Raw genomic sequence first — 12,070 nt, 5'->3', positions numbered from 1 at the left:
AATTATTTCAATTCTTCAGAATATATTGAGACTTCCCTATGGATCAGCAAACGGTCCATTTGGTAACTATTCCATATTCACTTGAAAATTATGTTTATTTTGAATGTGTTAGGGGAGTGTCATGTTATTTAAATTACCTGTATCTTTAATTTGTTCTTGCTCCTTCATTTACTTAAAGAAATGTGTTAAAATATCAAATTCCAATGACAGATTTGTCTATTTCTCTTTTTAGTTCTCTCAATTGTTTTCTTCCTGTATTAGTCTTTTTATTACATGTGTAAACATTTACCATTATTATGTCCTCTTGTTGATTACATTGAGCCTTTTATCATTGTAAAATGTCGCTTACTTACTTTGGTTATTCTCCTGGTCTCAATGTCTTTTTTGTCTTATATTAATAAACTTCGACTTTATTTTGGTCAGTGATCCCTTAGTATATCTTTTCTCCCTTTCAGATATTTGTAACTTCATATAAAGTATCTCTTATATATTGTATTAGTTGGATCTTATTTTTTTTTATTTGGTGGTTTTTTTATTTGTTTTTAATCTAATTTGACCATTTTTCCTTTAATTGAGGTGTTTAATCTATTTACATTTAATATTACTGAGACAGTTTTAAGTCAGCCATTTGCCTTTGTTTTTAATTATCCCATCTTCATTTCTTTTTTCTCATCTTCCTTTGGATTCATCATTCTTCCATTTTTTCTGTTATTCTATTCTTTCCCCTATTAGCTTTACAACTGTACATATTTAGTTATTCTTTCACTGATTTATCTTAAAGTTACTATATGAATTCTATCTAGTAAGTTGTAATATTTCCCAAACTGTATATACAAGAAACTGAAAAGAGTTAAATTACATTAACTAACATTTCTACCTTTGGCAGTATCAATTCCATATATTTTAAATCAACATGTTTTAAATGTGTAAGATATGATACCTAATGCTTTTAAACAGAAACATTCATTTATTCTTGCCACATATTTACATCTTCTAGTGCTCTCATTCCCGTTTGCAGTTAAGTGCTTCCATCTGGAATCATTTTCCTTCAGAACCCATTAATGTTTCCTGTGGTGCAGGTCTACTGCCAACACAACCTCTCAGCTACTGTTAATCTGTAAACATCTTTACTTATTCTTTCATTTTCAAGGATATTTTAGAAGCTATAGAATTAACAGTTTACAAGGTTTGTTTTCTTTAGTACTTTAAAATGTTACTCTGTCATTTTCTGACTTACATAATTTCTATTGAAATGTTAGGCATCAGTCTTTTGGTGCTTATTTGGAGATAATAGCTTCTTTTCTCTGAGGATATTAAAGATTGTCAGTTTGTTTTTAGTTTTCAGAATAATGTTCCCACTTGTGTTTTCTTTGTATTTATTCCATTTGGGTACATAGAGCTTCTTGAATATATATAGTCACATCACTTTCATCAGTTTGGGGAGATTCTTACCCAGTATTTCTTCCAATATTGCTTCTTTTTATATTCTGTATAGTATTTCTTACAGTATATAGAACTTTTCTTATCACTGTGTTCAAATGCCACTGTGTTTTATTGAGGAAATACGATCTGCTGGGTTCTGGCACAAATATCATACTTCCTCCTTTCTTGTAATGAGGTCACATGATCAATTTAAGAACTGAGAAATTTCTAAATGAACTCAGTTTTTTGACATATCATGAAATAATGTGGCATCATAATCCAAACTGCAGAGGAGAAACAAAATAAGATCACTATTTCCACAAATTAAAGATATATCTGTGTATCACAACTAACAAAGGATTCTTACCCAAATCCATTTTTTATAATCACATATTAGTAAAAAAAGACACAGAGTTAGGTGGAAAAATGGGAGAGAAATACAAAAAAGCAATTTATAGAAGAAGATATGAAAATGGCCAATAAAATGTGAAAAAAATGATTTTCAACCTTATGATCATGAAAACTAAAATTTATACAATACTGAGTATAATCTCTCACTTCCATTAATGGAAAAAATTAAAGAATTTGACAATGCCTAATGTTGGCAAAAACTTGAAGAAGTAAAAATTCTTATACATTACAGTTAGCAGTACAAACATTTTGGAGAACAATTTGGCAAAATATAGTAAGTTGCAGATGAGCATGTCTTTAGTAATTCTACTTCCAGGTACATTTATATATGCAATGAAATAAGTCTGTAAACATTTGTTATATTGTTTGCAATAGCAAAAATTTGGGCATAAATTAAATATCCATCAACAGGGAAATTGGCGAATATACTGTATGACATTCATGTTATAGAATACTATAGAGTAGTCAAATAAATGAAGCCAGATATATCTGAAACAAAATGGATTTATAGGGTATATCCAAAACATAATGGTAAAAATGCATAATGACAATGGATACACACAGTGTGACACCATATAAGTAATTTTAAAACACATCACGTTTTGCTATGGTGAACATATTATAATGCAAACTTTAAAATGTACACAGAAGATATATACACCAACATCAAGAGAGCAGTTACTTTTCAGTAGAGTAAGGGGGTAATAGGATGATGGCGGGCATATTAAATCTAGAATTCTGTCTATAACATTTCATTTCCTAAAATAAAAAAAGCACCTGAAACAGATCTGGCAAAATCCTGTTGTGTTGTTTAAATTGGGCCAGTTATATGTTCTCTGTAACTTTCTGAATGTTTGAAACATTTCATGATTAAAAATTAAATTATAAATACTACCTCTTTTTCTGTTAAAAATTATAAGCGAAATTTAAAAGGAATTGTCAACCTTCAATGAGAGAAAAATACATAAAATTTTAAAAGCACAACTTTAGTAATAATACTGGACATACCAATTAAAATAATAAGATACCATTTTATTATAACAAAGAAATGATTTATTTTTCTATTTAAAACCCAGTGTGTTGGGCATTTGTATACATTCTTAGATTCAAACTGATACAATGTTATAACACAATTTGTTACTATATACTGAGAGCTTAAAATGCTTAGACCCTTGAGCAAGTTAATTTCAGCTCAATAAAACAAAAATGTGGTTGTTAATCATTTGGTGGTGCAATTCTGGATTGTTTTTATTTTCATCCCTCTATTTTTATTTTATTTTCTATATAATACACAGTGCATATAATAATATATTTTTAAATGAGAAAATAACCTATTAATTGTGATGAAAAACTTGAACAATAAAATTCGTAGGAAAATAATGAAATACTGCACTAGTGCAACTAGAAAGTTGTACTGGATTTATAGCCAAGTTCACAGGACAAATAATTAAACCTGTGTAAGGTAGGTCTAGGAATGTTATGCCAAGAAGATTCAAGTTGCTATGTAGTTAGTAAGGAGAAAGAATATTCCTTGCAAAGAAAATAAAACAAAAAATCTTATGCTGAGGCATCAAGGCAGTGTTCCTCAAAGTATGATGCAACTGTATGTCCTAATCATGTAGAGTCATTGTTTTTTATATATAATGTACATCTTTGAGTGCCAGCTCAAACCCACTAAGTCAAAACCCTTGGGTATGGGGCATAGGAGCTTGCACTGTGCATGGCTCCTCAGATGGTTCTTAAACACAAAATTTTGCAACCACATTATAGAAAAATAAAGCAGTATGACATGCTTTGGAAACTGAACATAATTTAGTATAATTAAATTGTAGGTTTTGAGTGGTAGTGGAATGGGGGAGGTGAATCTGGAGAGGAATGTCATGGTCCAAAAGTGAGAAATCTTTAATGACACACTAGGAACTTGAACAGTAATGTGCATATTCAATAGGAAACCAATGAAGAGTTTTAAGTAGAAGAGCAACCTGATAAAATGCTTTTTTTTTTTTCCAGAAAGACTTCCATGGCATAAGTGTGGATGACATAGGCAGGAGGGAAACTTGGAAGAATGTTTTAATCATCCTGGAACAAGGTAAAGAGGATTAAAAGAGACTTCAATAGATACACTTGGTGATGAATTGAATAGGTGGGTAGAGGAAGAAGAAAAATAATTTTTGATGATTCTGATTCCTGCTTTGCCAACCTTCACCTCTAAGTTTATAACAGAATAAATAGAGAATAATTTAAAGCTACAATTCTGTACTTTCCAATTTTTTGGCATGTGTATTTTGAGGTACTTTGATGCAGGCACTCTAGGAGGCTCTACTGTAGTTTCTATGGTTGAACATGTGATAATGGGTATGCATAGAGGAGGCATGAGTGATAGTCCAGAGTTTTTGTTTTTATTTTTGTTTTTCAGTAAAAGACTGTTACTAAAAGCCAGCCCATCCCTCTGTGCTCTTTGGGGTCACAGAATGAGACATTCTTTTCAAGCAGGCTGTCTGGTGAAAGAGCAGCAGTGACTTGTCCTCAAGCTGACTGTGGCAAGAAGGAATTTCCTTTAACTGCAGAATGTCTTAGACAGCTTTACTTATTTCTTCATTAAAATAAAATGGCAGAGGTTTGGGGTATTAGAACAATTGTATCAGAAGGATCTACCCCCTCCTACTCATACTGAAGAGAGAGCCAGCTGTAGGCCAAATCTAGGCTGAAGGATCCCCTAGGGCTTGGGCTTTGGGGCGGAGGGGGTGGGGGTTAAAGGCAGCAAATACCAGAGTGACCTTTTGTAGGACTAGAAAGCCCCAGAATTCCCATAGACTCTGTGTCACTCACTCCACAACTCCAGAGCATGCAAGATCGGTCTGCTATCATCATTCTCAAAAACCACAAAAACCAGTTATAAATGCAGGCCTTATTCACCCCAAACCCTTTTTATGACACTGTTTTTTACTGTTAGGTTTCATCTCATTTGTCTATAAAAGCACTGCCTCCTCCTCCCCCTCCTCTTTAAAATGTCATTGGTTTGTTGGAGAAATTAGGATATTTGTGCTGTAGGGTGTCCAGCTTTATTGGTTTGGCTGATTGACTGTCCCTGGTTTCTTCTAACTTGCTCCTTTACCCTAATATTGCCTTATAATCTGACAATATAATAGTAAGATCTAGAGGCTTGACTTACTTCAGGTTCAATTTTTATTTTTCTTTCTGCAGGATTACTTCATGGGGATGGGGTGTGCACTTCTTACTGCCTCATATCAAGAGGCAAATAATGTCTATGGACACACCTCTAGTCATGTTAAAATCATCCATGTGTTCATAGACTTTAGCCGAATTCCTCCATCAACCTTTCATGCCATGCTTTCAGCATCCACAGATAATCATTACCTATATGCATACTTTCATTAGGGGCATCTTCTAACATTTTAATGCATATTATAGGTGGGAGTCTTCCATGAATGATTTGCTCTCATACACTGTTTAGTTTCCCCTGTGGTACAAAATATAAGGATAAAGAAAAGGATAAATGCTTTAGTCTTTCTGTTAATTCATCTGTTTTCTAAGTAATGAGATAGGGCCCTAGTAGCTTCCAGGCATGATCAAGGATGTGTGTGTGTGATTATTAGTTCATTTTATATTCATATTTATATACATACACTGTTGTCAATATTTGTTTTGATGCTCACATTGCCTCATTTTTGGGTGAGTGGAAGCTCCTTGATAGTACTCTCCTGTTTTTGTGACAAGATTCATTAGTCTCTGATAGTTTTCTAGCTTTCTGGAATAAGATGGTCCAGGTTCATCTGATGTATTTCCTATCCAAGACCTGGCCTCAACAATTTTTCCTAAGAGCTCTGGTTTGTTTTAGTGAGAAATGGTATTTACAGACACAACCTGTATGGTGGGTGTATTTACTGCTATTAGGTTGACATTGTCTTCAAGGACTTTTCAATGGAAGGATAGAAAATACATTGTTTTTTGAAAGAGGAAATAAATTTTGAGTTCATAGTAATATTTATAATTCCAATTTAAAAGTGAAATGTTTTTCCTTAATTTCTTTATATTTCCTTTTTAAACTGAAAATATGGACTTCTAAAGAAATGTAAATATTTGTATTTTCTCACAGAATGAAGAGTATAATATGGTGTTCTACATATGATAGATTCTAAATAACAAAATCAGCATCACTAATAAGATTACTTGCATTTTCAGATTGCTTCAGAATTTATTTGACCCTTAGATTATATTCCCCAAAAGATGATGTAGTTAAAATACTGGTTTTGGAAGTACCTGAGAGGAATTACACATCCTTTGAGTAGTTCTGCCACAATTTGATATTCATTTGACTTCGGTCATTTTGGTTTCTTTCCAATTTTACAGGTAATGCTTTTTATTCCTTTTAATTTTGGTTTTTAATTATACAATATATTTACTTGGTAAGTTAAAACTGCAGTATAAGGTATATGCACAAAAATTTCATCTCCATTCCTGTCCCATCCTCTGTTTCCTCCCTTTTCTTACAGGTAACCAGTTTTAATGCCCTATATCTTCTGTGATTTGTGTGTATTTGTGTGTGTTTATTTACAGGGTTTTAGATCTTGGTTTGTTTGTCTTTAATGTATTCTGAGGATTGGGTGATATCCATATATACATGTTTTGTTCATTTTCATCCATAATTTCTTCAACCAATCCCCTATTGATGAGCATGTGATTTGTTTTGAGTTCTCAGTTATTCCAAATTATGCATCAGTGAATGTCCTCAGGCATTATTATTTTGTACTGTTGTTACATCTTTGGGATAGATTTTTAAAAGAGGGATTGCTCAAGCAAGGTGCAAATACATTTATAATATTACTAGATCAAGGGCATATTTTGAACATATAAATCTTGCCAAGAAAATATAGGGTTTTTAAAAATATTTAATTTTTAATACACAGAAAAATACTATTTAACTAAAATGATCATATTTATCAAGAATAATTTATTAGTGGAACTTAAATTATTAAATTCATGCATGGTCTCTGGTGTAATATAAATAAACACCTTGAACAATTCAAAAATCTTAACAGCTTTAGTGGCCTCCAATCCATGATGTCTTAGGTAATAATGTAACACAAGGAAAACTATTACAAGCCATGTATGCCATGTATCTATATTTCTACACAAACACAAACATGTAGTGGGATGGATGAATAAATAATAGAAAAATTGTATTCCCCTTGGAGAACATTTCTTATTTTAATAAATTTACTAGTTTTTTAATTCAGTCCAAGAATTATTTTATTATCTTTTAAATGACATAATAGAAATGGTAAGTTAACCTTGTTTAACATAATAGCACTTGTATTTTTTAAAATGTTAGTGAAACTGCAAGTTTGTCTCCATGGGCATAAAATATAACCCAACTTTTAAATGCAAAGTGAAACATATTTGCTGGTCCTTTTAATGATTATATGTATTAAAAGAACATGATTATATTGTCTTTTGCTTTTCAGTTACTAGCATCTTCTGAAATCAGGAAGAGCAATCCCAAGGACTGGGTGAGTCGTATTTGCTTTCATATCTGATGCGCAGCAAGAATTCAATCTCATAAGAAGTAGTTGAGCAGGAAATTAAAAATAACAGATTCACATTTGAGTAGCAGCTAGTTATGTATAAAAAACACACAAATAAAAAAAGTAACTCATCCCAGTAAAAACTGGTGAATAAATTCACTGATGATTCATATACTCATGTTACCATGTTACTCTTCAGATATAACCATTAAGGCAATAGCATTCACAAGATGACATAGATTAAAAAAAAAAGGTTAAAATTTCTTCTTCTGCATATTCAGCTTTTTCCTGTCAAGAAGCTTTGGCACCTTCTTCTTTCCCTTCTTCAAGGCTTAAGTCAAGAAAATAAAATAAACATTGTACGTCTCCACTCTGTGGGCTCACTATACATCATTTGCAATACACTTACAAAGTTGCCTTGCCTTATTTTTAATGCTTATAAAGTCAGTTTTACTCACTATCCACTTAGTCAATAATATTCTACCTGTAAAACACAAGGATACAGCTACTGTCTATTGTAGCTCACCAGTATAAGCATTTTGACAAAACTGATCTGGACTAACGTGCTATTTATGTAGTAGCCTAGAAATGGCAATATGCTGTTAGCAAAATGCATACATAAAAATATAATTTTGCTTATGAATTATTTATAAAATTAGCTTAAAAATTGAATAAGAAAAAATTTAGTACCTTTTATACAAACTTGTTTGCAGGCCTTCATGTTAACAAAGTTATTGTTATTCCCTCCACAGCCAGTATAGGTGAAGGCCTCACAGGCTTTGTGTCTTGGATTAAAATAATAGCGAGTCATATTAGCAGAGCATAGTCCCTCATCTTTTGGACTGTAGCAAAATGATGGACCTTTACCAAAAAAGAAAATAAAATTAGAACTGCAGTAATACCAGAATTAGTAAACAGTAATTACTGAAGCAACTGAAGAAAATCTAATCTTGAAGAAGCTTCATTCTGAATCCAAAATATCATACCACACCATTTAAAAAGTGCATCTCCAATATCAAGAAAGCTTATATGCTTTGTTTTGTTAATTCTAAATTTTTATAAACTAGACAGAATTTCTTCTGAAGCTATGCCCTTGTGTCATTTGATGTGTAAGAAATTAATTCCCCAAAACAGATATATTTAGGTGAAAATGAGCTATCTTTCAAGACATAATATGTGACTTGCTCTGGTAAACTTTGTTGGTAGTTTTATATAAATTTTTTATAGGCTTTCCTCCCATTATTAATCAAGAACACATGTATCTAATCCCCAGGTAGCCACCAGAACATTTTACATTTACCCAAACACTTTAAGAAACATCAACAACAACTATCTCTTCAATATTTCAAGATTTTGTATATTTAACACAGTACAGCTATAAGGGCTTTATTCAAGGCCCTACCAAAGCAAATTTTCCTTGTTTGTGGAATTTCTTTGTCTGTGTGTATGTGTCTCTGCTGTGCCTAGACAGTACAGGAAAATGCCTGCCTGTATTGCCTTCCTCTACAAATAATAAACACTGCCCAAGTAACCCATCATTTCAGGGATCGCAGGGGAATAGATGTAGGTAAGAAATGGGGAGAACGGAACAGAGATACTAGCGATCTTTTTGGGCTGTCATTTGTAACTACTAAAGGAAATTTAACCAAAAATTTTAGAAAGAAATTTTCAAGTTTACCCATCTGAAGTCTGTATATGTAACACTGTCTGATACATACAACTGAGTCCATACAAACCTGAGGTCATGGCATTCTTAATGCATACTGTAATTGTTTTTATGTGAATTGAGCATAAGAGAAATAGCTCTAAAGAAACACTGCAAAAACTTGAATCATGACTGCCACTTACCAGGCCTGAGAATTTGGCAAGTCATTAACTGCTCCTACTTGTATGCTCATCTGTAGAAGTGGGATGCGGAGACTCCCTCACAGGCAGGAGCGTGAAGACTGACCCCGTATTATATGTGAAATCACCAGAATGCAAACCATGTTAATTCCACTTTACTCCCCTAAAGTCTTAATAAAGAAATTGAAATGCCATAAAAATAATATTTACTTCTCCTTGGCACACAGAAGCCCATACAAGTAGCTTCATCTGGGAACCGGTTTTCATTGCTGTGGCACCTGCCAGATACGAATTTTTCACATGTCATGGAACTTAGATTGAAGAAATACTCTTCTCTGGACTCCTCACACTGCCCCTCAGTGACTTCCAGCCGGCAAATTTTGGGGACTTCTAGGAAAAGGAAGACGTAAAACAATGTTAGGCAAAAATTAGCCTTCTTCGTATTACTTTCAAAACTTTACTATTTTTTCAGAAACAATTAGAGGGAAAATTACATCATATTTAATACTGGGATAGTAAATCCCCTGAAGACTGTCCAGTTACTTAGCTTTTTTAAAACAGTGTTTCCAGACCTGACTCAGCTATGATAAATCTTTCAGATTCACTGAAAAGACTCTCTGTTCTCTAAAATGAACAGTTTGCTTTCTGTTTTGTTTCGACATATGAAATTAATCAAACTTATTCAGAGGAATATGCATTCTCCCTGGCTTAGTTCCTTGAATGGTAAAGCCCCATGTTCTGTTACAGGCCTTAACAGATAAAAAAAACATCATTGAAATAAAATAGAAAACAGTACAGTGAATCTCCACTATGTCCTTATACTAACCCAAGACATGTTTGGATATCAGAGGACAAAAGTAAGGTTATAATTTACTAAATCATACGTTAATAATACTGCTAAACATATTTCAGACTGTTGGATAATGGATTCCAGGAAATTACCTCAAGGAGGTCTGAGAACTATAGATTTAGAACTAATGGTAAATGCAGGAAAGCATTTAGGTTGCACCTAACACATTGTACTCCGGCATTATTACACTCTAGGCTGAAATATTTCCCTGAGTTTGCACAGGCACAGAATTATGATAAATGCCAATTGGGAGATAAGAAATGTGTTAACAGTTGTAAACTTGTGATTACTTTGAGGAATGTGAACATCGGAGAGCCTTGCTTAGTATTTGAGAAATTCAGGCTAAAACTTACTCTAAGAAACGGGATATGGGAAAGTAAGTTCCTCGCAGCTTTCCTGCGCAGGGAGCGGCGCGAGCTCCGAGTGTGCGAACCACAACTTACTCTCTATCCTCCAGCAAGCTTCATCACAAGCTGCCCAGGTTTCGAAGTTGTTGGCGTTGCCCTCGCAGCCCCCGTACATGAACTGGCGGCAGCTCTGCGTGTACCTGTCGTAGTAGTAACTGGGGATGCGGGCTCGGCAGGGCCCTTCGTCCGGGGGCAGGAGGCAGGTCTCCGCGTTGTTCCCTACAGCCCGCGCAGGAGGACCAAAGAGAGGGACGGGGTCAGCCACATCTCCGGGAAGGGGGAATCTTCCCGGGGAACTCTGTCCCCACCGCGTCCCAGCAAAGGGCCCTCTGCAGAGGGAGAAGGTGCCCACCGGGGGCGAGCGCCCCACTGGCACGGCTCCAGGACGCCCGCTGTGGGGACCTGGGGGCGGCGGGGCGGGGAGAGCGGGTGCAGGGGGCCGCGTGACCCGCCGAGCCCTGGCTGCCTGGGTGGGCGGAAGCCCGACAGAAAGAGGGGGTCCTGGATGATACCTGGCAGCACCTGAGCCGCAGCGCCCAGCACCGTCCCCATCAGGAGCAAAGGCAGAAGCCACAGCCCGAGGGGGCACGCAGGGTTCATTGTGTCCGGTCGGAGCAGCCCTCGGGGCAGGCGTTCTTAGAGAAGCGCGCGCAGCGTCCAGCCTCCGGGCGGCCTAGGTGCGGGAGCTGGGTCCCTGCTTTATTCAGGGACCCGGGGGGGCGGGGCGCGCCGCGGAGCCTGGAGGGGACGCTGATTCACGCCTGTGGGCTGTGACCCGCCTCCGTCGGACTGGGAGGGGGACGGGGAGGAGTTCCCCACAAGGGTGAACCGGCCTACCAAACTTTCTCCGGACCCTGCGGGGATGACCAGACGGGGCAGCTTGGTGATGGGAAGTCGGCAAGCTGGAGGGAAATGACCTGGGGGAGAGAGCAGTAAGTTTCAACACTCGCAACAGCGCTCTGAAGCCTCAACTCACATTTTGAAAGCATGAAGTCCACGTATTTGAAGGGCAGAGAGAAAGTATGAAATTCGTTGGACCGAGGGCAGCAGAGCTCATTGCAAGAGACCCTTTAATTAGATTAGAAATGTGTGTGTATTGATTTACATCTATACATTTTTCAACTGAAGTCTAATTTACATTTGCTAAATGTAAGTAAGATAGGATGAACTTTATGAATTTTGACTGTATGCACCCTTATAATCGCCAGTCCAATCAAGAATGAAAGCATTTCCGTCACCCCAGAGCAGTCCCTCATACCCTTTCCCAGTGAATCTGTCCATCCGTAGGTCTGGGAAAACTGTTCTTCTGATTACCACAGATCTGTCTTTTTCTGTTCTTGAATCTCATGCAAATGGAATTATAAAGTATGTACTGTTTAGTACTTTTTTTCACTCCATTACTGTTTTTGAGACATACCCATGCTACTGTAAATTCCTTTCAAATGCTGAGTAGTGTTTCAATATATGAATATACAGTAAATGGCCTTTTACTGGACTATTACTAGTTTGGGGTCATTATGAATAAAGCCACTTTCTTTGTATATACAACTTTTATTACTCTTGTGTAAAATATTTAGAAATATTAGAAA

General features: G+C 35.8%; 1 protein-coding gene across 2 annotated transcripts; it reads right to left on the bottom strand.

The window, feature by feature from the left end:
• Positions 1-2,321: 2,321 nt before the first annotated feature.
• Positions 2,322-11,195, bottom strand: TFPI2 (tissue factor pathway inhibitor 2). 2 transcript variants are annotated; one of them, XM_073238824.1, is made up of 5 exons: positions 10,994-11,195; positions 10,518-10,700; positions 9,435-9,614; positions 8,070-8,240; positions 2,322-5,314 (listed from the first exon to the last, which is right to left on the bottom strand). In XM_073238824.1, exons 1-5 carry the CDS (start codon positions 11,079-11,081, stop codon positions 5,250-5,252), a joined length of 687 nt encoding a protein of 228 aa, XP_073094925.1. In that variant the 5' UTR covers positions 11,082-11,195; the 3' UTR covers positions 2,322-5,249. The 2 variants fall into 2 exon arrangements, with proteins under 2 accessions (XP_073094925.1, XP_017517881.1); XM_017662392.3 differs by lacking the exon at positions 2,322-5,314 and adding an exon at positions 6,786-7,710 and having other exon boundaries at positions 10,994-11,191.
• Between the last annotated feature and the right edge of the window lie 875 nt (positions 11,196-12,070).

Source organism: Manis javanica, chromosome 6, assembly GCF_040802235.1.
Source record: "Manis javanica isolate MJ-LG chromosome 6, MJ_LKY, whole genome shotgun sequence".
Classification (NCBI taxonomy): domain Eukaryota; kingdom Metazoa; phylum Chordata; class Mammalia; order Pholidota; family Manidae; genus Manis; species Manis javanica.
Note: the sequence above shows the minus strand (reverse complement) of the source record. Positions and strands in the feature narration are given on the sequence as shown.